Raw genomic sequence first — 27,632 nt, 5'->3', positions numbered from 1 at the left:
CCCCAAGTCTTTAGATTGAACCCAGAGCCTTAGTACATTCAAGGCAAATGCCCTACTGCTGAGTTACAAGCCAACTGCTTTGAACTGTGTAGACTAGGTTGGCCTCGAACTCAGATGTGCTGGGACTAGGGTTGGGCCTGTAACTCAGGGCAGAGCACCTGTCTAGCATTCACAAAGCCCTAAGTTCAATTCCCGGTAGCAAAAGAAAGATGTGGGAGGGGACCATATGTTGGGTAGCTCACTTCATACAAAGTAAGCTGTGAGCAGAAAATGACAGGGATTGTAGCAGTGGTTGCGAATGAAGCTGGATTTGGAGGAAGTGAATTTGGTGGATGTGAATGGAGGTGATGTTAACCAAAAGAGCAATTGTCTTTTTACCAGGCCCTTTCTGAGCTCTGAAAGTGTCCTAGTCTTACTCCTGTTTCACGAGTGGGACTTGGGCTGAGTATGCAGAGGAAAGGATTTCCCCAAAATAAAAAACAAGGAAGCAAAATTTAGACAAGGACGTGTGTAATTAAAACCAGAAATCCTGAGACGGGACGGAAAAATTCCAGTACAGAACACGTAGAAGGTGAAATATGCACAAAGGAGCATATGGAAATAGTTGTCAGCCTGATGATATAAATCCGAACAGTAATTAATATATGAGCTTTGCACGAGTAATTCCTATTTAGGAAATCTTAACGAAATAAAACCCAAATGTCTCATCCAGCCACAATCTCTCCACAGAGGGGTGACTTATGCATCAGGCTAGTGGTTAGTCGGGATTCTAGGATGTAGCCCAGACACTGGGGCAAGGCTCCCCACATCACTAACAGGGAGTCACCTGTGACTCAAGAGCCTCTGCGCCAGTCCAGTCCACGCCCCACTTGCCCAGGAACATCCAGAGCCTCTCGCTCGTTCTTGCCAATAGGTAGCGAGCGCCTCCTACTGGCCGTCTGTCTCTACGCAACTCGGTCTCATCCGCCCCCCAGCCCTTCGACCTCCGCTCAACGCAGGGCGCATGCTCCTCCCTCTTCGCCCCGCCCACCCACAGCACGCAGGTTTCTCGCGACATCCTCCTAGCGGCTGCCGGGGTATCGCGATAAAGGCTTATTGTCTCGCGCGAGCGTGCCGAGCAGACGGATTTCGGGCAGCTGTGGCCGGGAAGAGGAGTTGCATGTGTCGCTTCAGCTGGCGGGAGCGGAGGCGGCGGGGGCTGTGCGACCGGCTGGGTAACGAGCGCTCGCGCTTCTGCATCTTCTGAGGAGCTGGTGGAGCGTCTAAGGGCAGCCGAGGCGCTGCCTAAAGGAAGGGGGCCGGGCCGAGCGTCTCCACGCCCGCCCACATGGGGGCCTCCTGTGGCGTCCCCGGTATCTCCCCTTAGCCTCAGCCTTCCTAAGGGCTACCTGTCCTTTTCCTAGTCCTGGCCCGATTTTATCTCCCCTGGCCGTGGCACTTCCATCCTGGTCTTTGGCTCAGTCTCTTTCTGTATTTTGCTATCGCTGCACCTTGCATTCTGGGCACCTCGAGTGACTCGCCCCTGTCCTGCAGAGATGTCTGTAGCTTTTAACTGCAGTTTGCATCCCTCCCATATCAACCTCGGACCTGCCCCGACTCTTGAAGTCACCCTCCCCAGTTATTTCTCCCCCACTGCTTCTTTTCTTCTGGTGTCCGTTTTGCCCCTGCCCCAACTCCGAGCCTTCATGGCCCATTTATTCTTGCTTCCCTGTAAACCCGTGGAGTAGGTAGATAAGCCTGCAGTTGATCGTTGGTGAATCTAATGAGACTCGTGTACTTTTTAAATAGAATCAAAACAGCCTTGGTGTTCAGGGATACATAGTGAAAGCTAAGACTGCACCCCAATGCCGCTTTTCGGGGTCGAGCTCCCAGATCGTGAAGTTGTGTCATTTTTGTTTCCAGGTTTGTGAGATGGCCACTGACATTTCTGAATCCAGTGGGGCGGATTGCAAAGGCGATACGAAGAACAGTGCCAAGCTAGATGCGGATTACCCTCTTCGAGTCCTCTATTGTGGAGGCAAGTGTTGGAATGACTTGCTTGCTCATTTTATACCTAATGTTGAATCTCACATTTGGTCTTGTTACCTCCCCCAACTGTCTCCGTGGTTTGCTGGATTCTTAGTTGAAGAGGGGGCCCTACTGAGGACCCATGGGTTAATAGATACTCCTTCTTTTCCAGTGTCATTTGGGTCTTGCTTCCTGGCCCAGAGGAGTTTGCAGTCTAATTGGAATAGAGATACAAGTAGATCTTCCCAACCTAATGGCTGTTGCTTTGTTAAGGAGAGCTTCTTGGGAGGATATGGAGTCTTGGGATGGTGAAGTATAGATCTGAGGAAGGGGATCCTAAAGGAAGTGAAGTGTTAGGAGGAAGAGGCAGGGCCTGGAGATGCTGGTTAGAGGCACAGCAATTGTCCAGAAAGTTCAAAGCCTCCAAGTTCAATCCCCGTGCTGGAGTGGGGAGGGGTCTTGGGGGAGCTTGATGTCTGACTAGAATCTTGAGCAGGTTTTTTCCCCTCATTACATTCTCATTACATTTGTGCCTGTGTGTACTTGTGTTATGATCCATGTGTGGATGTTGAGGACCTCATGTGGACCTGTCTACTGTGTGAATCCTAGGGATTGAACTCTGGTCCTCAGACTTGACATTGTGACCCCATGAGCTCCTTGAGCAACTTTACATTCATTCTTACAGTACAGGGAGGGTGTTGGTTAAAGAGTAGAGAAGATGAGGTCAGAGTGATGCTTACTACCAGTCTTGGGAAAGTCTGATTTGGATAATAATGAATTTTGTGTGTGTGCGTGTGTTTGTGTATGGACATGGCTGTTTGTGCATGTGATGCCGGAGATTAGAGTTGGATGACCCCTCACTTTGTGCTGTTTCTTAGGAAAGGTCTCTCACTGAATCTGATACTCAGAAGTGAGCTGGACTTGTTGGCTAACAAGCACTGTAGATTCTCGGCCTCTGCAGTGTTGGGACTGTGGTCCTGTCCCTCTCTGCTGGGTGTTACATGGATACTGAGGTTGCTGGGGATCTGACTCAGTCTTTAGCCATATGTGCCCAGTACTTTATTGAATAAGACTAAAGCATCTCCAGGTTTTTTGTTTTTTTTTTTTGGTTTTGTTTTCAAAGATGAAATGTAGCCCTGGCTGTTCTGGAACTCACTCTGTAGACCAGGCTGGCCTCAAACTCAGAGATCCACCTGCCTCTACCTCCTGAGTGATGGGATTGAGTGCACCACCACTGCTTGGATCTGCCTAGACTTATTAATTAAACAGAGTTGGAGTTGAGTGAGAAACAGGCTCTCCTCACCCCCATCACCCAGGAAAGCCAGGCACCGTCTCTCATCATCTTCACTGCTCTTTTTACTGTTGTTGTTATTTTTGGTAGTCTTGACCAGCCTGGAACTCAGATCTGCCTGTCTCTGCTCAGAGTGTTGGGATTAAAGGTATATACCATCATGCCTAGCTACTTTTTAAAATGGGTTTGTCTGTATACCTGAGTGTATGTATGTGCACCACATGTGTGCAGGAACCCATGGAGGTCAGAAGAGAGCATTGGGTCCATTGGAACTGGAGTTTCAGGCGATCCTGAGCCACCAAGTAGGTGCTAGTGATCAAACCTGGGCCTTCTGTAAGAATAGTAAGGTCTCTTAAGCACTGAGCCAGCTCTTTGTTCTTTGTTGTTGTTGTTTCCTTCTAAACAAGCTTGGTTAACTTTATTGCAGAGAATCTGTGTGGTACTGTGGTTGAATCCTGGTCCCCTGCATGGATTGTGTTGGAGTTCTCACAAGACAGTCTGCAAGCTCACGATACGGAGATTTTAATGAATATGGTCTCTTTCCATAGGGTCAGGTAGCTTAGAATCAAAGCTGGGCTTGGTGAAGTTGATGAGATGGCCATGTAGTCTTGACTGAAGCACAGTGGTTATTATCAATACTAGCCGTGCACCAGCTTCCTGGTACATGGGAGCCAAGATGGTGTCAGTGTTCATTTTGGTGGAGATGAGATAAACCAGCGCAGACTACAGTTTGAAGCCTTGTTTGCTTGCTATTTATTTCCTTACGATTTTTATGTGCATGATGGGTATTTTGCTTATGTGCATGTCTGTGCACCTGTGCACCACTGGAGTGTCTGGCACTCAGCCAGAAGAAGGCATTGACCCCTTTAGAACTGAAGCTATAATGATATTGTGAGCCATCTTATCAGTTCTGGGAACCAAAACCCTGTCCTCTGGAAAAGGAGTTCATGTTTTCATCCACTGAGCCATGTCTCCAACCCCTGGATTTACTTTATTTTTGTTCATGAATACATTCCTGTCTGAGTGGTGTTTGTGCTCCACAGCACTGTACTACTTTTCAGCCCATTTGTGTCACCTTCAGAAGTATTCTTTCTGTTTTTTGTTTTTGTTTTTGAGATAGGGTTTACTATGTAACTTTTGTCTGGCTAAGAATTAGTGTACTCTAAGCTGGCCTCTGCTTCCCAACTATTGGTATTAAAGGTGTGAACCATTACCCTCTGCTAGATTTAAGAGGGGGAAAGATTATATAGCCCAGACTGTCCTTGAGCTTGCTGTATGGATGACAGTGACCTTGATCATCTTGTTCTGTTTACTGAGCCCTGGCTTTAGCTGTGTGCCACCATGTCCCGTTTATGGAGTGTTAAGAGTCAATCCAGAGTTTCCTGGGCTAGAAAAACAATAAACTGATCTATAATTCTAGACCCCTAAGGTGACTTTTGAAAGAGTGACACTATTGATTCTGTCCCACTAATGAGCAGTTTCTAATCTTCTGTTATTTTAATTTTAATTTTATTATTTTGTGTGAGTTTGGAGCTCAGGACAACTTTTAAGAGTTAATTCTCCCTCTGTTGAGTTTAGTAATTGAACTCAGGTAATCAGGCTTAGACTGACCGCAAATTGTTCTGTTCCCAGTCCCTAGCCTTTTTGAGAAATGTGTGCGCTTTTCATTTTCCTCCCTAAGTTTTGTACTGGTATTATAGACACTAAGGGAAGGGGTGCGTCTAACTCCGAGGTTGTTTGAGATCTACATGTATAAGAAACACTTGGGAGCAGTGTGTTCACTTACAAAGGAGATGCTGCCAAACCTGATGGCCTGAGTTCAGTCCTTGCAATTCACGTGGTAAAAGAGAGAATAGAAAACAGTGAGCTAAGTAATACATTAGCATATTACTATGATGTCTTCATTAGCCAGCTTGGTAGGAAAGTACAATGGCATTCTCCATAGGGTAATTGACATGGTATGTCTGGATAAGGTGCTGCACTAGATTCTGGGAAGGACTGGAAAACAGCAAGGCTCTGCCTGTTCACTACATATATAACTTACATTGAGTAGCTGTTAGTATTGTGGGACGGGGGTGGAGAGGTAGATATGGGTGTAGTTGGTAGAAGAAGGAAATAAGAAATACACTCTGGGACAGTCATAATGTGTGGAGGGGAGAGGTTTTTCCCGTTATAGAGAGTTGGAGGAGATGGTAGAGGTGAGCACAGTTGTGGAGGGAAGGTAGAATTCAGGCAGGGACAGAAGAGTAGATAGATAGGCCGGGCCACAGAGCAGGAAAAGAGCAGGAAAGGATAGGGAATGTAGATGTGCACTGTGCTTGACAATGAATGGTCTTTGAAGTAGGAGCAGAAAACTGAAACTGTGGGGTCTGGAACAAAGTGTGGGACTTGGTTCTTAGCTGCTGTAGGTCCCTGAAGATGCCTACACAGAAGCCAGAAGAGGGCACCAGATCTCCTGGACTAGTGCTACAGATGGTTATGAGCCACTGATCTGGGTGCTGAGAACTAAACTCCCATCTTTACAAGAGCAACCAGTGTGCTAAAGCGCAGTGCCACCTCTCCAGCCCCTGGAGAAAGATGGGAGTTAGAGCGCAATGGTCCATCTCTCAGCTAGAGACTTAGGGTTTCCAGAACAGTATGAGTTTATTTAGAAAACAGGTTCGGTGCCATTGTGTTTATTCAGAGAAGTGAGTAATACACAATTGTCTGGAGTAAGCTCTCATTTGATATTACATCAATTGACAATTGTCCTTAGATCAAAATGTCAGAATAGTGTCATTTAAAATAATCGTGTGCCTTTTCCTTGGAAACCTACAAAGCAGTATTTGGTAAGTAAGTAGTAGAGAAAGCGAAGGCAGACAAGCTGGGGCATGTTTGTAACCTCAGCACCCAAGAGGCTGAGGCAGCAAGGTCATGAAATTTGAAGCTAGCATGTGCTTTCTGCTGAAAATTAGAATTCTTATAGTGTTAAGAGAGGGAAACCCCTCAAGTAGAATATTTGATTGAGAAGTAGAAGTGGTGACACATGTGTGACTTTAAAAAAGGAGAAAGATGAATAGCTGGAGGGGAAAATGAAGCAGTTAGGAGGCCTATGTTCCCATGGTTCTAACCTCTTGTATCTTTTTTTCTCTCCACCTCTAGTCTGTTCATTACCAACAGAGGTAAGTCCTACTCGGTGGGTTTGTTTTTCTCTTTATTTTTCCATATAAACTCACTCTTGATGTTAGAGCTTATCTCAGAACCTCTATTTTCCTTTCCTGTTAGTGTTTCAGCTTTGGATCAGAATACCTTGTGTGTATGTGTGCGTGCCTGAGTGGGTGCATAAAATGTTACACAGTGCACTTGTGCAGGTCAGAGGACAACTTGAAGGAGTCACTTCTCTCCTATCCTGTGGGCTCTTAGAATCAAACTCAAGCTTTGTGACAAGCACATGAACTCACTGAGCCATCTTGCTGATCCTGGGTCAGAATAATTTTTTTATTTTATAAATTAGACTTTTGAGTTGCACGTGCACTCTGTTACTTGCTTGCTTTTTTAATTAGGGTCTTAGCTAGGTTTAATGGTGCGTGCCTTTAAGCCTTTAATCCCAGCATTCAGGAGGCAGAGGCAAGCAGATCTCTTGTTTGAGGCCAGCCTCAAGAAGAACAGTGAGTTCCAGGACAGTCAGGACCTCACAGAGAAACTGTCTCAACAAAAATGAATGGAAGTTGGAGGCCAGATTATTCTTGAATTCACGTGTTCAAACAATTCTCCTGCCTCAGTCTCCTGAGTAGCTGTGTCCTTTCTTCTATATATATAAAAAAAGATGTATATTTTGTGTGTATGTGTATTGTGTGCACAGTGCTTGTAGGTCAAAGAAGGCATTTGACTCACTGGAACTGGAGTTACAGACTGTTGAGAGCTGACTTGTGGGTGCCAGGACCTAAATCCAGGTCCTCTGCAAGAGCTATAAATATTAACTGCTGAGCACCTCTAGGCTGTTTTAGATTTTTAAGTGGAATTCATGAGTAGTCAGATGATGGAAGCAAGATAGCCTAAAAGCCAAGACTATATGCCTGAGTAGAAGGAGATCGAGGAGTAATGACCAAATACAACTTCCCTTCAGTCAAGACCAATCAGGAAAGCAGTGAGGGCCATGCTTTTGTTTGTGACTGCCGCCCTCCCTATTGTTTTTTAGACTAGGTGGCTTCACTGTGGTTTATGACTTTGACCTCACAGTTCTTGACCCGATCCTCTTAGGGCTGGGCCTATAGGCATATGCCTGTGTACCTGGCTGTCACTCCTGCTTGATGAAGAGGTAAACAGCTGCTCGGAGGGGTCCTCATCTGGGTGTTTATTTCTTATGGATATTTCCTACCTGAATTTTAGATTTCCAGCACTCCACAGCCAGAGGATTTAGTTTAGAGGCTCCCTGGCTGCATAGTGAGATAGAGTGTGTGTAGATTGTTTTGTGTAGGGAGTCTGTGGGATGGTTTTAAATGAGATTGTGTTGATTGAAATGCATGGTTTCTCACTTGACTGTTCTTTTCCTTCTCTTCTAGTACTGTGAATACATGCCTGATGTTGTTAAATGTAGACAATGGCTAGAGAAGAATTTTCCAAATGAATTTGCAAAACTTACTGTAGGTATGGACCTTTTTCCTTTTTAAAATATTGTTTTGTTTTGAAGTTAGAGTTGTATTGAACAAATACATGGCATTTTACATAAGAAAATTTAGCTGAGAGGCTGAAGAGATGGCTCAGTTGTTAAGAGCACTCTTCTAGAGGTCTTGAGTTCAATTCCCAGCAGTCACATGGTGGCTCACAACCATCTGTAATGGATCTGCTGCCCTCTTCTAATGTGTCTGAAGACAGCTACAGTGTACTCATACATAAATAAATATTAAAAACAACAACAGAAAAGAAAGTTTAGCTAGACCTAGTAGTGAAGGCCTACTGCCCAGTTGAACGGCAGGCTGTGGTTGGACAGTGATGTCAAGGCCAGCTGGGTAACGTAAGAGACTTGTAGATTTAGCTTAGTGGTAGGGTGCCTACTTAGTATGTGCAAGGCCCTGGTTCAATTCCCAGTCCTAACAAGAAGATAAGAAAGTCCTCTTACAAGATACTGTAAAATGTCACCAATCTCAGTTAACTTTAAAAATACTTAAATTCTGAGATAAGATAGATCTTTGTGTCAACTGATATAAGAATGAATGATTTAGGGATAATACATATTCACATTTTTTATTTATTGTTTTGAGACAGGGTCTCACAATGTAGCCTTAGCTGGCATTGAACTCAAAGAGATACACCTGTTTCTTTCTAGTGCTAGGGTAAAGGCATATTCCACCACTGTTGGGTGTATTTACATTTATTAAGAGTGTATACATGCTGTATGCTGTTTGAGGGCCTGAGGACAAATCAGTGGAAATGAGTTGTTGAAGGGGAAAAAAAATCAAGCAGTATATAGACAGGGGTGCGCAGGGATGGGAGGTTAAATTGTTTCAGGCTGGCAAGATGGCCATGGGGTAAAGGTGCTTGCTGCATAAACCAGGGACCTGCGTTTCCCTGGATCCAACTCTGTGCAGTCCTCTAGTATACACATGTGTGTGCATGCACACACACATAAATACGTCTAAAAAAGTATTTGGGAAAGTTGGGTGTGGGTACAGGCCTGTAATTTCAGTGACTCGGGTGAGAAGATCACACCTGACAGCCGTGCAGATTCATGGCCAGTCTGGATAACCAGAGAGTTGGAGATCCATGTGATTCTGTGACACCTTGTTTCAGTGATGGTAACGACAACGAGTGAGAATGGCATCAGTGATGGGGTGGTACGACCCGGTCAGAGAACTGTTTTGAAACAGAACGTTGATGTGAGGAAGAGGAGCATGGGGGTTTAGCTTCAGGTATCTCGGTGGGATTGGTGGTGCTGGGATGTCACAGATCTCTTTGCTCCTTGATGGCTTCTCGTAAGCTTGGTAAAATAAAGGTAGTAGTTGGAACAAGAAAGAGTCAAGGCTGGAAATTGGCCTATTTCATTCCAGTTCATCTCATGTTGCCCCTCTTTGCTGCTCAGTTTTCATATTATTTCCATGAAGCAAAAACCTTTGTCCTTGATAAGGCCTTTGGAGTAATAGCCACTACTTAGTCATTCTTCCTTGAAAAGAACACTTGAACCTCATCTTGTAATTAACCTGTGCATTTTTGGCCCTGAACATTACCTGCCTAGACCATGATTGTGTCTCATCCAGGACCAGATGCTAACAAGAGTGGTGCATTAAGATTCTAAACTGATGATGAAATACGTAGGATTGGCTCATTCAGTAAGTGTTCTCTTGTCCGGAGAGTAAAATAAAATCAATTTTACACGGAGCAGGAGAATGCTGCCAGTGTGGGGGAGGATGACTATCAACAGGCTGACACACATAAAGGGGACACCAGGGACTTCTTACCCACAATCAGAGACTTCGCAGACTGCAGCTGCCTAAGAAGTTACCATCACCTTTACTCTGGCCTTAAGTGGCTGCTAGATCCTGCACCGCCATTCAGGAACAGACTTGGCAATGAGGAAGAGGAAAGAGTAATTGAAGAGAATGAGAGTGAGACAGAAGGAAAGAAGCAGGGTGAAGTGGGCCTAGCTGCTTCTTTACTGAAGTGCTTCCACTCCAACTATGAAGGGCGGCGGATGTGCATCTGCAGCACAAAAGTTGAGATGCGCTTACAGGATGAGTTCTGGGAAGCGCTTGGTTTGAAATTAGGTGTCTAACTGGCAGATCTCTGAGGATGATGAGGATTTATGAATGAACTGCTGTTTGGTTTGTGGAGCAGCAAGTGAGCTATGTGATTTTCTTTTTGAGATAGGGTCTTGTGTAGCCTGTGAATAACTGTATATCAAGACTGGCCCCAAACTCCTTATCCTCCTGCTCCCTCTTCCCAAGTCAGGGGTACAGAGACATGCTGCCACGCTTCTGGCTAATATAATTGACTGCAAGGTTAGTTTTCTTTTATGAACATTGACATTTAGATTGAGTCCTTTCTGTTATATCCTTGCAGTTATTAACTGCAGCTGCATGTTAGTAACAAGTTGTTATATTGTATTTTTGTTCTGTTTTGTTTTGTTCTGGAGACAATCTCACCATAAGTCTGGCTGGCCAGAACTTGATAAATGTTAAAAGAAAGAAAAAAAGGAAGGAAAGAAGAAAGAAAAGAAAGTCTCCCTTTTTTTTCCTTTCTTCTTATTTTAGATTTTATTTTTATTTCATGTGTATAGATTTTCGCTTGCATGTATGTCTGTGCACAAGATGTATGCCTGGTGCCTGTGGAGGCCAGAAGAGGGTGTAGGATCCTCTGTAGCTGGAATTACAGATCCCTGTGAGCCACCATGCAGGTGCTGGTGATGAAACCTAGCTCCTCTGCAAGAGCAGCAAATGCCCTTACTTGTTAAGCCACCTCTGTAGCCCCATAAGAAATTTTCTTGATCTGAGTGTTTTACTTCTTTCCACATGGCTAAAAAAATAATCATAATTTGTGAGCTAAGCATAGTGATATATCCTGTGACCCTACTACCTGAGTGGCTGAGGCAGAGGCTTGTGGAGTGTTTTCTGTTTTCAGATTTTTGAGACAAGGTCTCATTATGTATCCCTGGCTGTCCTGGAACTCACAACAGAGACCAGGCTGTCTAGTAATTCAGGTCTACCTGCCTCTGAGTGATGGGATTAAATCACACCTGGCTTTTGTTTTTTTTTTTTTTTTTTTTTTTTTGTCTTTATTGTTTCTTTTTTAAGTTCAGTGTGTGTACACTTATGTGTAGGTGACTGAGGAGGCCAGAGGTGTCAGGATCCCCTTGGAACTGGAGTTAAGAATTAGAATCTACCTGATGTGAGTGTTGGAAACTGAACTCTCAGTTGGAAACTGAAGAGCAGCAAATACTCTTAACCTCTAAGCCATGTCTTTAACTCCTGTTTTATATTGAAACAGGTTTCACTAGGTAGTCCAGGCTAGCCTGATCATTTATACCGTCTGGAAAAAGTTCTAGCCCAGCTTGGTAGTGCATGCCTTTAATCCCATCACTCTTAAACCAGAGGCTGGCAGAGTTCTGAGTTTGAGGCCAGCCTGGTCTACAAAGTGAGTTTTGGGACAGCCAGGGCTATATAGAGAGATGCTGTCTGGAAGAAGAAACATCCTAAACCAAGTGAAAATTCAGCTTTAGTTCCAGTACTCATAGGCAAGTAGATAAAAGATTGAGGCCAAAATTGATTAATCAGTCAATCATCAATATATATATATATATATAAAACCAAATTTTAATCATTTTGTTCTTTATTACCATTGCTACAGCAGATACCTAAAATAAACTTATAAAGAGAATTGTCTAATTTGGCCCATGACTCATCTTAAAGACCTCAGCTCTTTGCTGTGGGTTTGTGCCTGTACTCAGGTAGCAGGAGTCATTCATGATTGGGAAATGAAAGAAGAGACTTGTCTCCTAGGTGAAGCCCCCAGACTGTCTCTTTCTAGACCATGGTGCTTCTGACTTGATGAAACCCTTCTACTATGCCCCACCTTAAAGCAGAGATACCTTCTCGAGGGCTAAATCTCAGCACCTGGGGCCTTTGAAGGATAATTAACCAGACTGTACCACTTTCTGTAATACTTCAGATTCAATTCCATTAGATACTTTAATCAGCTAGTGGCTTTACTTATATTCTATTCAGAAGTGAATTTTAAAAAACATTTAGTGTGTGTGTTTGTGTGTCTGTGTAGGTCAGAGGACAGTTTGTGGGAGCTGTGCTGTCCATCATACAGGTTCCAGGGAACAAACTCATGTTATTAAGCTTTGAAGCCAGTGCCTTATCCACTGAGCCTTCTCAGCAGCCCTGTTTGGTTTTGTTTCAAGACAGTTCTCATGTAGACCAGGCAGGCTATACAGCTGAGGATGTCCTTGAACTTTTTATTTGTGTTTGTTTTGGGTTTTTTTCCCTTTTGACAGTTGAAGAGTTTATTGGGGAGAGATGGAAGAAAACCCACAAATGCAGTAGACACACAGAAAAAAAAAAAAAATAACCCCAGCAATATAGAGCAGGGACTGTTCATTCGCCTAATTTTGGGTTGGTCAGTTTGAAGAAATCAAGGATGGTTGTTTGGCCCAGAACTGTTGTGAGGCATGTCTGGGCAGGCCTTGAACTTGTTGAGCCAGTCCACCAGCTTCAGGCTGCTAATGGGAGACAGTGTTTTAAGTTGTTTGGAGGATGAAGAGGAAGCAGGACATCTTGGTAATAAATATGCCACCTTTATTACCCAGCCCATGGCTACTCTTCCCTTTGTTTGTCTACTGTGTAGTCCCCTAACTCCTAATCTTTCCTTTTCTTCTCTTAGAGGACACCCTGACTGCTCTTGGGAGACTCAGGGAGGAGGATGTGGGTAGTACTTCAGTGCCTAAGAGGGGAGTCTAAGGTGCCACAATAAAACTTTATCAATGGCAGTGATCTAGGGCATAAGGCACCCATTTGATGATGGTGTGTATCTTTGGAGCGTGCCATATGAGCGAGGTGGCATCTGTAACATAAATCATGAGGCTGTTAGCAGTGCTGTGATTCCTGCTGAGAATGTAGTTGGTAAAATAGCTGGGGCAGTTTTGCCTTTTTAGAGGAAGAGAATGAACTAAGGAATCCTTGGCAGGCTCTGTATCAATCTGAGACTGTTGATTTTTCTGCCACCATTGTCTGCCTTAAGATGTATACTATGGAGGAAGCCATTTGTCAGCTTTTAAGAGTTAAAGGAGTGGCCTGACGCCCTCCTCTGGTGTGTCTGCACCAGCTACAGTGTACTCATATATATCATACATTCATACATACATACATACATACATACATATATACATACATACATACATACATACATACATACATACATACATACATACATACATACATACACACACACACACACACATAATGGACGTGGTGGTACACACCTTTAATCCTAGCTCTTGGGAGGCAGAAGCCAGTGGATTCCTGAGTTTGAGCTCAGCCATATCTACATTGAGTTGTAAAACAACCAAGGCTACACTGAGAAACCTTATCTCAAAAACCATAAAAAGCAAATAAGAAAAAAAAATCTAAGCTTATGTTGCATTGAGTTTCTTTTATTGTAATCTCATGGGGAACCTTAAGATACAAGGTTAATGAGGAAAAATTTTTGTCATCCTGGTTAACAAAAGTTTTGTTTAATAAGATGAGGCATAACTTTGTAACTGGCAGGACTGTGTAACAGAAACATTAGATCCTGTAGAAGGCTTATTGGCAGCATTTTATTCTTAAGGGATGCCTCTGTTAGTAGTCCTCAAAAAAAAAAAAAATCCAAGATAAGTTCTACAAAATGATACAGTCTAGAGGTTTTGATCAGGTTTATTTTCTCTTTCAGTTAAATAATTTAAAAACTGGGAGAAATGTGGTAGCAGTAGGGAAACCTCAGCACTACAGAGAGTCAGCAGTGGGAATGTGTTTATTGGGGTAAGGAAACACTCAGCAGCAGACACACCTGGAAAGCCAAACATCCAAGCCTTGCACTTCTGATGCTCCTGTCTCTATCCCAGTGTGGAAAGTGGGGGCAGAAGCCAGCAGGGCCTTGTGCATTCAAGCCTGAGCCATGTCCTCAGCAGGTGATTTGTTTTGTTTTGTTTTTAAATATTAGTATAAAATGATGTTCATGCTCTTCCATTTCATTATTCTACCCAGAAAATTCACCCAAACAAGAAACTGGAATTAGTGAAGGCCAAGGACCAGTAGGGGAAGAGGAGGAGAAGAAAAAACAAAAAAGAGGTGAGGCCCACACCTACTTTTGATTTATGCAAACATTCCTTTATAGAAGGTAGGTGGAGGGAAGAGAACTGAGCTGAAGAGCATCTGCTTGTCGACGTGAGCCAGGCATGGTGGCTCATGGATGTAATTTGAAAGATTAGGGCCAGAGGACTGCTGGGAATTTCAGGCTAGCCTTAGCTACACAAGACTCTTGTTTCAAAAAAAAGGAAAGAGCAAAATTAGCTGGTCATGATGGGACGGACACACCTTTAATCTCAAAATTTGGGAGACAGAGGTAAATGAATCTCAGTGAGTTCTAGGAGAGCCAGGGGTATGTAAGAGAGACTCTGTCTCAAAAGGAGAAACAAAACTTATTCAAAATATATGCATGTTTGCTCTGTGTGCATTTAAAATGCAACCAGCTTGCTAAAGGGTCCTTTCTGTTGAAATGTAATGTTACTTATACTAAGCTCTCTCCTTTCTAAAACAGTCTATGCTGGAGCACCCATCCCTGTCCACCTCTTTCTCACTGTTTTGTGACTAAAATCAGCTTATACTTTTTTCCCCACAATTTATCTTTATTTTATATGTATAGGTGTTTTGCCTGTAAGCATATGCACCATGGGCACGCTTTGCCCGAGGAAGATAAACGATTGCAGTCAGATCTCTGGAACTGAAGATACAGGGGATTGTTAGTAGTCATGTGGGCACTGTGAACCAAACCTGGGGTAACCTTAGAAGTATCAAGTGTGCTTAACCGTTGAGCCATTTTTCCAACCTATTTTAAAGATTTTGCCCTCCCCTGTCTTCCCCTGGTGCTGGGCATTCAACCTAAGGCCTTCTTCATGCTACTTCAAGAGAGATCTTCCAAGAGTATTGTTACCTTTTCTTCAGTATTTAACCTTGCTGAAACTGTTGTAAAAGTCACCGGAGTCTTGTTATTTGTTAAGTAGGAACAGCACATGAACCTTTCTGAAGTGTGAATGTCTCTGGCTTGTCTGTGTAGACCTCTTTTCTTCCAGGTATCCCTTAAAAATGACTTCCCAGGCCCTGTCCTAGGTCCTCTTACCCTCTCATTCTTCCAGGGTGTGTCTGTCATATTTCTTAACTTCTGCTATAGTATAGACCTATCATTCCTAAATCTATATAGTTTATGTATAAAGTTAAACTTGACTGAGTCCTGAATTGATCTTTTATTTCCCCCCTTTTGGCAGAGGTAGCACAATTATTCTGTCATCTAATTTGGAAACCTAAGAGCTGTGCTGGGCTCTGCTCTCTTTAATCGTCCTAAGACCTGCCCTTTCTCTTCTCCTGCTCTTTACTCTGTGACTAGAAGCTGTTATGGATGCCATATTGGGTTTCTATTTTGTTGAGTATCTGCTGGAGTGAATGCAGGAACTGTATTTGCTTCTCTTTCCACCTTACTCTCATAGACCCACCCTTCACACTACAGGTGACATGATCCCCACAACTGTGAATCTTTAATTCTTTTTCTCTTCAATGGCTTAGCTTTGCTCAGTGTAGTCACGCCCGTGTTTGGCATCAGTTCCTTACTAACTTCTGACACCCTGTGCTACATACCCATCAGCATTCTCCAGTAAGACAGTGTGCTTTCTAGATGTAGTGTTTTCTCTTGGACTGCATATGTGTGTGTCTTGTCCTTTTCCAGCCATTTGTCCTCACCTAAGTACACTCCTCTTTAATATTCAACCTAGAGGTCACTTCCTTTAGGGAAAATTTTCTGGTTTTGTAGTTGTTTTTAATTTATTTATTGTGTTGGGTTAAGGTGGCTCATACTTTTAATCCCAGCACTCAGGAGACAGAGGCAGGTGGATTTCCGAATTCACAGAGAAACCCTGTCTTACTAAATAGGCTAGCCTGGACGTGAGCTGAGTGCTGATACTACAGGTCTGTACCACCGTGTTTGGTTTAACATCCCTCTACCACCTCTCATTTTAATAGACTGTGAGTCTGGAGGGTGGGAACTGTGCCCTGTCCATCTTTGCACCCTCCGTCCTTAGTGCGGTGCCAGGCACATAGTAGGTACCAGTTGATAAATGTTGGATAGGTAGCCTGGGTAATTTTGTACTAGAAAAGAACTTAAAGCAGAAGACTCAGTATTGTGAGTGTTTTATGACTGTAAAGAAGGAAGCAATTGATGTGAGTTCTTTCTCAATGAAGGTGGAAGAGGTCAAATAAAACAGAAGAAGAAGACAGTACCACAGAAGGTCACGATAGCCAAAATTCCCAGAGCAAAGAAGAAATATGTGACGAGAGTGTGTGGCCTTGCAACTTTTGGTGAGTTGAGATTTACTGTTTCTTTGTTTTCAGGCTCAGATATATAAACTGGCGTCTATCTGTGCCATGAAATATCACAGCTCTGCTCTCTGCTTGTTTTTGTGGTTTTGGGAAAGCTGCATCCCCAGCTTCTGTATATCTCTATATGCCAAGAAGATACTAAAGGAGGTTTTGCATTTCTTTAATTTTATACGTATGGGTGTTTCACCTGAATGCATGTCTATGCATCATGTATCTGCCTGGTGTGAGGGGGTGCTGTATTCTCTGGAACTAGAGTTACAGTTAGTTGTAAGCTACCATGTGCGTACTTTGAATTGAACCCAGTGCTCTTAGCCACAGAACAATCTGTCTTTCTGGCCCGTGTTCTAAAAACAGTATTTTTAGACAAGATCTTGTTCTGTAGCCCAAGCTAGCCTGGAACTTGCTGTCTAGTTCAGGCAGTCCACCTACCTTATTTTCTAGATGTTGGGGATTATAGGCATGTGCCATGTTCAGCATGTTTGGTTTTGTTTCTGTTGTTGCTTTAAGTATTTTGTTGTATCTTAAAGGTAGGGTTGCCGGGTAAGATGGAACACTCCTTTGATTCCAGCACTCAGGAGGCAGAAGCAGGCATATGCCAGTCTGGTCTAAAAGGGAGTTCTAGTGCAGCCAGGGCTTTCCAGTGAAACTTTGCCTCAAAAACAAACAACACCAATAACAACAAAAAGAAAAAAAAGACTGAACAGCTGGCTCTGCTAGTAATGAAGGATGTCTTTGAACTTCTGATCCTCCTGCTTCCACCCCCAGGTCCTGGTTTCTGGGAGTGCACCACCCTGGCTAGTTCATGTGGTCCACTGCTGGCGATTGAAGTGAGGGCCTCCCAAAGAGACCTAGGCAAGGACTCTTTCTTACTCATCTAATCTCCAGACCCGAGTCTTGCATTTCTAGCCAATTTTAGAATTAATATATAAAATCTTTTGTAGAAAACACTAGCACATTCCCCCTCATCCCTTTTTGGTATTTTTGCTTGGTTTTTGTTTTTTGAGATGCTATCTTGCCTTGGCTGACCTCAAACTACTTCTTAACTTTTTTAAGTATCTTGAGGTTGCAGGTATATATACCAGTGCCCAGCTCTTAAGGGATTATTGCTTGGATATATGTATATGTGTGGAGGGGTAGATAGAATTTTTAATACTACCCAGAACTGCTACTATTTCTCTACCTTTTGTGAGAGGTTTGAAAAAAATTTCATCTCTAGGAATTGATAGTAGAGGTGAGGGGAAGTGGATAATGGTGTGAAGGTTTGTTCTAGCCCTTCAGTTGCTAGATTTAAATTGTTGAGATGGCACATACCTATAATCCTGCCAAGATAAAACAGGAAGGGGTGCAGGTTCAAGGTGCCTGGACTTAATTATAAAGGCTTGGTTCTCTGTTTTCAGTTTTTCTACTGTAAAGAGCTTGATTAAGCATGATGAATGTGATGCTGGAAAACAGTGTGTTCCTTGTTGGGTTTTGTTGTTGTTTTGTTCTGTTCTGTTTTTGAGACATTTGGCTCTGGCTATCCTAGATCTTACTGTGTAGACCAGGCCAGACTGTAACCTAGAGATCCTTCTGCCTCTGCCTTCTGAGTGTTGAGTTAACGATGTGGGTTACCATACCCAGCAACTTTGGTCTTACTGTGCGATGGAATAGTGTGGAGGATGGTGTTTTATCTACTGAGACTATAAATACATGTTAAATCTCTGCCTGTGGTAGTTTTAGTTACTCCTAGAGTAGGGGTCATGAATATTATCTGTTAAATGGTTTTAAAATGTAGATGAAATAATACCTTTGTTTTACAATTCCAATTAAGCTCTCATCCTTTCTTTTTCTAAAACAAACAAATAAACCGAAACAGAAATTGATCTCAAAGAAGCACAAAGATTTTTTGCTCAAAAATTCTCCTGCGGTGCCTCAGTAACAGGGGAGGATGAGATCATCATTCAGGGAGACTTCACAGATGACATAATCGACGTCATTCAGGAAAAGTGGCCAGAGGTAAGTGCATAGGATGCATGTGCCTATAGATGCAAGTTTTTAAAGTACGTCACTTCCTTTCTTTCTTAATTTTGCCACAATTGATGAAGTTCTTTTCCCTGCGTCTTACAGGTAGATGATGACAGCATTGAAGACCTTGGAGAAGTGAAGAAGTGACTGAGGTCGTATGTTTCTGACTGTGACCTGAGAGTTGACACGGCCAGCAGAGGAGAGGCCTTTCAGAAATATATACATATGTACATACGTGTGTGTATAGATCCTACAGTAAAGCTGTGACTCCTCGTCCTCGGGTGTCCTCACTGTTCTGTACAAGGCTGCTTGCTTGCTTGGTTGGCTTTGGATCTTTTTGTTTGTTTGTTTGTTTGTTGTTATTTTTTAATTGCCAAAGTCTGAAAAGTGAGAGAGAGAGAGACTGTCATGCTTATGCATGAATCTGAATTTAGTCAAATAAAACATTTTGGTCATTTGTTACTGATTTTTATTTCCTCTTTTTAACTTTTTATTTTAGAAAAACACTATATATAGATTGTCCCTCTACTTGGTGCTGTCAGTGGGGCCCAGCGCCTTGCAAGCACTGCCGCTTCTTTTTGTGGGATGAGCAAACTTTTCAGAAGAATTTGTATTTCATTTTCTTACTAGAGCTATGTCTCCTTGGTTAATGGACTTTTAGTTGGATTTGTTCCTTCATTAACAAAGTCCACTTCATTGATGCACCAACACAAGGTTTGCTCAAGCCATTCTGGAGATTACTTGGAGAAGTGTGTTAAAAGCCTTAGAACCCTTTGCACTTTGACCCAGTAAACCACTTAAACACTCATAAGCTAAGGACAATGGGTGAGGGTGCAGTCAGTGTTACTCAGAATGTACAAATAATACAGAATGCTTACAGAATTGCTGCAGCTTGTGGGAGGATACTACATGTTTAAAATTTGAAAATTTTCCAAGAATATTAGGAACCTGTTCAGTGACGTTGACTAGAGTCAGACTACAAATTTTAGATATTCTTACTGTTAGGAGTGAAAGATGCTCAGCAAAGCTGGGAATTCTTCTGGCTGTAGACCTTGGGGGTAAAATTCTAACCAATTAAAAACAGCATGTCTCTGTTTTCAGTCTATAATTTGGAAAGTAGCAATTATGGAGAAACTAGTAGTTTTGATGAATGAACTGAGTGGACTTAACCTTTGAAAATCAGGTGTTACATGTGTTTTATCTTTTCAATTGTCTTAGGTGTGGGAACATATATAGCTGGGCAGTAGAGGTGCTTACCTACCGAGCTTGTCACATCACAAACGCAAATTGTTAAAAGATTCCTTTAAGAATGTAGAGTGTATGAAGTCGTTATCATGCAAAAACATCCTTTCTTGGATGAAAGTCTTAGAAAACGTGTAATAAAGATTCAAAGTTAAAACTGAAATATTTCACTAACTGAATTTTGCTAAGTAGGAACATTTGGCAAAGCAAGTGCACCAGTCATGGATATTCCAGCATGTGTTCTGGTGGTATTTTCTTGGTGCTGTAAGGTGCCCTATGTGGGTACCACACCCTAGGTGTTTGTGGAAAAGACACTTCAGTGTCAACAGACTATGCTCCCCTTTGGGTATGATGCCCACAAAAGCTAGAAGAACTTTGTAGGGGCCCCTGAAGCTGGAGTTAAAGGTTGATGTGAGCTGCCCATGCTGGGAATGGAACTTGGGCCCTCTGCTAGAGGAGCAAGCAAGCACTGTTAACCAATGAGCACATCCCTTCAGTCCCAAAACAGTTCTTGAAAAAAAAAATGCATTTTCTATTCTTATCCTATCTTCAGCAGATGTCACTGCTAGAAAATGGAGGTTTAAAATCGCCCTTAAAGATTAACTTTTAATTCTGGTTGCCTGATTGTCACACTCTGGTTTTGGTTTGGTTTCTGTTCTGTATGTGGGGATTTTTGTTATTGATGTTGTTTTGAGGCAGGGTTTCTCAGTGTGTTCTCTGGTTGTTTTAGAACTTGCTCTGTAGACCAGACTGGCCTTGAACTAGAACTCCCAAGTGTTGGGATTAAAGATATGACCAAAGCCTGTCTAGTTTTTGTTTCTTTTTTTGCTTTTTAATTTGTTAGATTTTTATTTGGTGTGTATGTATGTGGTAAAGCATTTGCTTCATGATGACATGGATTTGATCCCTAGCACAAATATAATTTAAGTTTATTCATTTATTTTGGTGTGAGTGTTCATGTGCATATAGATGAAACAACTTTGAATTCTCCTTCCACTGGAGATTTCTAGGCTAACTCTCAGGTAGTCAGACCTGGGTGGAAATCGCTCTTAGGGTCCAGGGTCATTCTGCTTGCCCTCCTCTGACTCCTAATAGCCATAAAACAAAAGGCCATCTGCATTTATAAACTTGGAGCTGGGAACCAGGCAGGAGGATGACTGGACAGCCCAATGGGCGTGAGTGTTGGAAGGCCTTTGAGGAGACTCAGGAAAGTTGCCCTCAACTGAGCACAGGTGCGGGAGTCTACAAACACTTGGAAATGAGACACAGTTCATTTAGGTATCCGTCTTTCCACAGCCGCGGGATCCAGCAGTAATATGATAAATGTCACAGTTCATCACTATTAAGAGCAGATAGGGAGACTGGTAGACCTGTCTCGAGTGATCGTGGTTTAGAGTAGTATTTCTGAGAGCCCAGCCCACAGGGAGGCAAACAGCCGACCATCTGGTTGAGTCGGGAAGGCAGAAACCAAGGGAACCAGGATCAGTCACTGGGACCTAGTGACAGCTTTTAATTCACTTTGTTTTTCCCGCTTTGACGCGCCAAAGCCTTCCAGCGTGGGAACGTACGTTTGCGTTCTCAGGCCGCGAGCACGACCGCAAGTCTCGCGAGACTCGGAGCGGCCCTCCTGTGCGACGCCTCAGCGGCCGGGCGGTTTGGGTGCGCATGCGTGACTTTGAGGGCGCGGCGTCCCGGGCTGTGGCCTTGCCCCCGCCCCTACGGCCAGGCACCATATGGCGTTTCTGAGGTGACCCGCTGCTGGCACCAACTCTCTGTGGGGTCAGGGGCATCATCCATGAACCCTTCGGTGACCTTATACCGGCGCCAGGTGAGCGCCGCTGCCCCGGGAGACAGAGAGGGAGCGGAGAGGCGGTTTCCTCAGCCCAACAAAACCTGGCACCTGGCTGGGACCCAGCGACGTGGCGCGAGCACCAGGCATTGTTGTTGAACGTTGGCAGGGACATTGCTCTCCCTTGTTTATTTAACAGTAGCCTAGCGAGTGGACGGACTCCTTACTTCACTTTGACAGTCTTGAAAGTGAATTTGCCCAAGGTTTGCATTTATTTGTCAGTGTAGGGTGACGCTTTCGGTATGCTTGGTTTATTGCCTGGTTACCTTCACTGAGCTCCATGCCCCGTGCTGCCATTCCTATAGACTGGAATTCAAGTACTGTGACTTGGAATTCCAAGTTCTTTTTTTAGGTACTAGTAAGTAATTATGTCATTATGTATTAATCGTTTTGAAAATGCTGGAATCACATACATGACTGCCCTGTGAACTTGGGCTGCCCTCCACGCCCTGTGTAGAACATGCTGGTAAGAACATATTACTCTTACCCCCCACTTCCTGCTCCACCTCCTGAGTTCTGAGAATATAGGTGTGAGCCATCATATCCCAACTTTATTGTCTTTAAGTTGGAACAAGGCTTAGCTTAGTGGTAGAGTTGCCTAGCATGCATGAAGCAAGTTCAGTCCCCACCTTTCTTACACAAAAACAGAACATAATTCTAATACATAATAACATGGATTATAGTAGAACTTAAATAGTAGCTAATATTAGGCTAGTAAAATGGCTCAGTGGGTTTGTGAAGCTGGCCTGATTTGTGTTCTATCTCTGGTATCCACACACCTGTAATCTCAGAAGGTACTTGGGAAGTAAAGGCATATTGATTTCTGTGAGTTCAAAGCCAGCTAATTGTAATTAATAATAATGCTGAATGATTACTATATGCCAGGCACTTACAAAACTATAGGTAGGTCTTTGGAGGCTGGAAATTTCAAAGCCTCAGAGTGAGTTCAAGGGCAAGGCAGTTTAGTGAGACTACATTTCAAAGGGTATTTTTTAAAAGGCTGTGTAAATAAAAATTAAAAAAAAAAAATGGGGCAGAGAGATGGCTCAGGGGTTAAGAGCACTGGCTGCTCTTCCAGAGGACCAGAGTTCAAGTCCTAGCAACCACATGGTGGCTCACAACCATCTGTAATGGGATCTGTTGCCCTCTTCTGGTGTGTCTGAAGACAGCTACGCTGTACTCAGATAAATTAAAAAAAAAAAAAAAAAAAAAAAAAAAAGGCTGTGGAGGTTCAGTAGTTGGTTAAGAGCTAAAAAAAAAAGACCTAGGTGTGATTCCCAGTGCCCATATGGTGACTCACAAATGTCAGCAGATCTGATAAAAACTTCTGACCTCCACATGTACCAATCATGCAAGAGATACACAGATGTACATGCAGTAAAACACTAATGCACAAAATTAATAATAATTAAAACATACTATAGACATTGTTCAGTGATAGAGCATTTGTCAAAGAGTACTGCTATTCCCATTTTGCAGGGAAAGAAACTAAGAGTGAGAAGAGCTAACAAACTTGACTAACCACAAAGTGGCCAACTCCAGAATCAGATTGACAGGACTGACATACATTGGACTTTATTTTATTTTTTTAAGATTTACTCATTTAATGTGAGTACACTGTTGCTCAGAAGTTAAGTTAAGCTCTTCCAGAGGTCCTGAGTTCAATTCGCAACAACCATATGGTTGCTCACAACCATAAATAAAATCTTAAAAAAACACTAAATTGCCCTTGATAGATTGAATGTATTTCAGTAATGTATGTGTTAATATTTGGAATTTAATTATTTTTGTTTGTTTGTTTATATCTTTGTTATTGCTGCCATAGGGTCTAACTGTGTAGTTCTGGCTGACTTGGAACTTGATGTAAGTTCTGGCTGACTTGATGTATATACTAGACTAGCCTTAAACTCAGAGAGATCCACCTCCCTCTAGCTCTGGTTTGCTGGGACTAAAGAGTTATACCACTACATCTAGCTTAATTATTTTCTTACAGATTAAAATTTCCATTCTTTAATAAGAATTGACTATAATATTGTTAAAAACAATTATTTTATGTTTACCTTCCCTTGATTCCTCCAAAATTTCTAGGCCAAGGATTGGGAATATAACTTAGTAGTTATATCGCATGTTCATTAATGCTCCAGGTTTGACCTCCAGCATCAAACACACAAAGGCAGCAGGAGGTGTGTACATGGGGTCATGTACACACACACAGGCAGAGCATTGATGACCAGAACAGGAAGATTGACAGCTAAGGGCTTGGGAAGCAGAAGCTGAGTGTATTGGGGTTCACCGGAAGCTCTGGAAATGGCCTTACTCTTTAAGACCTGTGTTGATAGAAGATGGTAGAGGCAGACTGTGTGATGGCTTCAACTTGCTTTAAACATGCGTAACTTGATATATTGTTCTGAAAAGAGGTTACAAGTCAACTTTACAATTTAGAGATGGCCACAAACGCGTATAATTGTTTGGAAAGTATATTGTGGCTGATGTGTGGTGTTGTGTTTATCTTGATTCAAACCCACCCTCCATGTTTAGAACATCGGATCGGAGGTTGAGAATTCCACTATCGAGAAACAGCGGAAGGAGCTTCAGTTGCTCATTGGAGAACTGAAAGATCGGGATAAGGAGCTCAATGACATGGTCACAGTACATCAGAGACAGCTTCTTTCATGGGAGGAGGATCGGCAGAAAGTGCTGACCTTGGAGGAACGCTGCAGCAAACTAGAAGGTCAGAAACATGTAGCTCCTGCACATGTGCCTGTGCTGACACAGTAAGAGGGCTTGTGAGGAAGTGCATCAGGAAGAGGTAAAGGGTACCTCCTGATGTCATGGAGTCTGTCCTGTTGAAGATGGGAGGACTTTATGAACAGTCACCGTGAATGTAGACATGAGAGGAAGAGAACTCAAATGTAGGAAAGTGCTGGCCAGAGCTACACTTAAACAGAATGTTAACATGGAGTGACAGCTGTGGGTGTCGGTCAGTGGGAAAATGCTCAGAGTCCTTAGTCACCATGATCATGTTTTAAAACAGGAGGATGGAATGATAGTGCTCACTGCTAAGCCCAACAGCCTGAGTCCAGTCCCTAGTACCTAGTACAGAGTGGGGAAAGAGCATTGACTCCCATAAGTTATCTGATAATTTTATAACACACAAGCCTTGGTACACATATGGCCACATATATTTATATCTATATCTATATATATACATATATACATATATATCATAAATAAGTAATTTTTAAAACTATTTTATGTGTATGAGTGTGTGTATGTCTATGTGCCAAGTGCATTCAGTGGCAGAGGAGGCCAGAAAAGGGTGGTAAATGCCCTGGGACTGGAGTTACAGATGCTTATGAACCATTATGCTGGGAATTGGACCTCTAGAAAAGCAGCAGTGCTCTTAACTACTGAGACATTCCTCCATCCCCTAAATACAATTTCAAAAAACGTAAAATAGCACTTAGAATATAGCTCAGTTAGTAGAGTGTTTGCTTAGCATGAATGAAGTATTGAATTCTATCCTAGCACCATATAAAACTAACCTGTTCAGGAGAAGTCAGACAGCCAGAAGTTCAAGGTCATCCTTGGCTATACAGTAAACTGAAGCCATCCTGGGGTTCATAAAGCCTTGTCTCAAAAATTCCAAATAAGATAAAAAATAAAATTCAAGTATAAAAGGAAAGATTGCTCACTGACAGTAATATAAATATGGGTCTATAAGATGGCTTAAAATTGCTGCCAGGCCTGAGGACCTTAGCTCAGTCCCCAAACGCCTCCTGGTGGAAGGAGAGAACCAGCTCTCACAAGTTGTCCACTGACATCCACATGCACTGTGAGGTCACATGCACAAACACAATAGATGTAATTAAAAAATCTTTAAGTTGTATAAACAGTCAGATGTGGTAGCACACACCTTAAATCCCAGCACTGGGGAGGTGTAAGCAGATGGATCTGTGTGGATTCCAGGACAGCCAGGGATACATAGTGAGACCCTGTCTTAAGAAAAAACGTTGTGTAAAGATACTTCTTAAATAACACAAATTGTATACAGCCACCAGTATCTAGTTTTTGAAGTAAGCAAGATTTGGCCTCAGTCAGGTATGGATATTAGTGGAGGTGCTTCCCTAGCACTCAGAGGACTTTGTTAATCTTCTCTACCACGTACAAGAGAAAGGTTTACATTTTTCATGGAAAGAGGAACATTTAATGACCAGTAAATATACAATAGGTCCTCATTCTCATTAGTCATTAGGGAAATAAAAATTAAACTATTAATGATAGATCATTTTATGTTTGCTAGACTGGCAAAAGATACCAGGTGTTGATAAAGGGAGCCAACTATATCATTCTGCCTGTTGGTATCTGACCTTGGAAGCCATGGAGGCTCAGGTCTTGTTAGCACATGAACGGGAAGATAGCCCCAGGAAGAGCCATGCTGCTGGAGTAAGTTATCACAATTACTTTGAGAAATCATTTTACATTGCCTAGTGAAGTTGAAGACATCATGCATAGCCTATAAGACAGAGTCTAAAGGCTGGAAGATGTTCTAACCAGGTCTAGCCATTCCACCTCCAGGAATTTTCACTTAAGTTGCCTAAAGTATTTACTAAATGCAAATTGTGGGCTGGAGGATATAGCTCACCAGGAAAGAATCTTAACATCCTTGAAGCTCTGGGTTCTATCCCTAGAGCCTACAGCACTGCTCCAGTTATAAGTTTACTTAGGTAGCTTCTGATGTAATAGATTTAGGATTAAGAGTCTGCATTCTTTGTTTTTGTTTGTTACTTGGCTATTTTATTTGCTTGTTTTTCCAAACAGAGTTTCACTGCTTAGCCCTGGCTGTCTTAGAACTTACTCTGTAGACCACACTGTCCTGGAACTTACAGAGATCCGTCTGCCTTTGCATGCTGAGTGCTTGGATTAAATGTGCACATCACCACTGCCTTTTTTATTTTAAAACAAAACAGAACAAAACTTTTTTTTTTTTTTTTTTTTTTTAGTTTTATGTGTATGGAGCTTTTGCCTTCATGTTTGTCTATACATCACATGTATACAATGTGTTCAGATGCCAGAAGAGGGCGATAGATCCCCTGGGATTGGAGTTACAGTTGAAAACCATCCTGTGGCTAATGGGACTTGTACTTGGGAAGAGCAGCCAATGCTGTTAATCCCATCTCCCTAGCCTTTTTTGTGGGGTGTGTGGGGACGACAAGATTTCTCTGTGTAGCCCAGGCTGTCCTGGAACTCACTTTGTAGATTGGGCTGGCACTTAATATTTTTGTGTGTAAATGCAATGCCTGGATAGATGCAGGTGCACCCTATCTGTCTGATTGCCCTCAGAGGCCAGGAGAGGCTGTTGGATCACCTGGAAACACGGAACTGTGAGCTGCCATGTGGATATTTGGAACCAAGTCTAGGTCTGTGAAAGCAACAAGTGCTCTTAACCACTGAGCCGCCTCTCCAGCTTTTATTGTTATGTGGGGTGTTTGTGGATATGGGCACGTGGGTTAGTACTGATGCCTGAGGGGCCTGCTGACAGAGTCTGATCTTTTAGAGCTGGAGCTAAAGGCAGTTGTAAGCCACAGAGTGCAGGTATTAGAAGTGAAACTTGAGTTCTCAGTGAGAGCAGAATAAACTCTTAACTACTGAGTTATCTCTTCAGCACTTTGACTTTTATTTATTTTTTAATTTTGAGATGGAGTTTTCTGTCATTTAGGCTGGTCTTGGACTTTTGTGTAGCAAAGGATGATCTTGAACCCCTAATCTTACTGTTTTCACCGACCTGTGCTGGGGTGCTGGGAGAGATGCACTACCATGCCTGGATTAGAACTCTGCATTTCTAGCAATGTCCCCAATGGACTCGTGCTGCAAGACTAAGGACCACATTTTGAGTAGCAAAGCAGAAATAGCCCAAGCTACATGTAAGAGGATATTGAGAGCAGCACTGCTTAACAGCTGCAGAGTGGGCACAACCTAGATAGTCACCAAGAGCAGAACAGATAGACATGCTGCTGTTATAATAGACTAATGGAGCAGCGTCAGTGGTGAACACACGTTACAACTTTGGTGGCGCTCAGGACCTTACAGGTGACGAGACCAAATCCCGGGTATGATTTCCTTTGTATATATGTCAGAT

The 27,632-nt window shown here is 42.8% G+C and overlaps 2 protein-coding genes across 2 annotated transcripts in view; both read left to right on the top strand.

Annotated features, from left to right (window-relative positions):
* Nucleotides 1-1,095: 1,095 nt before the first annotated feature.
* DENR (density regulated re-initiation and release factor) lies at nucleotides 1,096-20,337 on the top strand. Its single transcript, XM_080941262.1, has 8 exons — nucleotides 1,096-1,214; nucleotides 1,903-2,017; nucleotides 6,440-6,459; nucleotides 7,840-7,924; nucleotides 14,017-14,100; nucleotides 16,261-16,377; nucleotides 18,254-18,393; nucleotides 18,505-20,337. Exons 2-8 carry the CDS (start codon nucleotides 1,912-1,914, stop codon nucleotides 18,547-18,549), a joined length of 597 nt encoding a protein of 198 aa, XP_080797388.1. The 5' UTR covers nucleotides 1,096-1,214; nucleotides 1,903-1,911; the 3' UTR covers nucleotides 18,550-20,337.
* Nucleotides 20,338-21,309: 972 nt separating this feature from the next.
* The window catches only part of CCDC62 (coiled-coil domain containing 62), a gene marked incomplete at its 5' end in the record, with an annotated part of 39,440 nt that continues 33,117 nt past the window's right edge, over nucleotides 21,310-27,632 (top strand). Inside the window, 3 exon segments of the mRNA XM_080941260.1 lie at nucleotides 21,310-21,369; nucleotides 21,371-21,472; nucleotides 24,032-24,224. Coding sequence (XP_080797386.1) covers nucleotides 21,310-21,369; nucleotides 21,371-21,472; nucleotides 24,032-24,224 — 355 coding nt within the window.

This window comes from Micromys minutus, assembly GCF_963924665.1.
Source record: "Micromys minutus genome assembly, chromosome: 29".
Taxonomy (NCBI): Eukaryota; Metazoa; Chordata; class Mammalia; order Rodentia; family Muridae; genus Micromys; species Micromys minutus.
This window is presented reverse-complemented; position numbering and strand designations above follow the sequence as displayed.

Bases quoted from the DNA above. Each gene is read 5' to 3' on its own strand.
- DENR (XM_080941262.1), top strand. From the start codon at position 1,912: ATGGCCACTGACATTTCTGAATCCAGTGGGGCGGATTGCAAAGGCGAT. The intron at 2,018-6,439 runs GCAAGTGTTGGA...CTCCACCTCTAG, and splicing joins TCGAGTCCTCTATTGTGGAG to TCTGTTCATTACCAACAGAG. The intron at 6,460-7,839 runs GTAAGTCCTACT...CTTCTCTTCTAG, and splicing joins TCTGTTCATTACCAACAGAG to TACTGTGAATACATGCCTGA.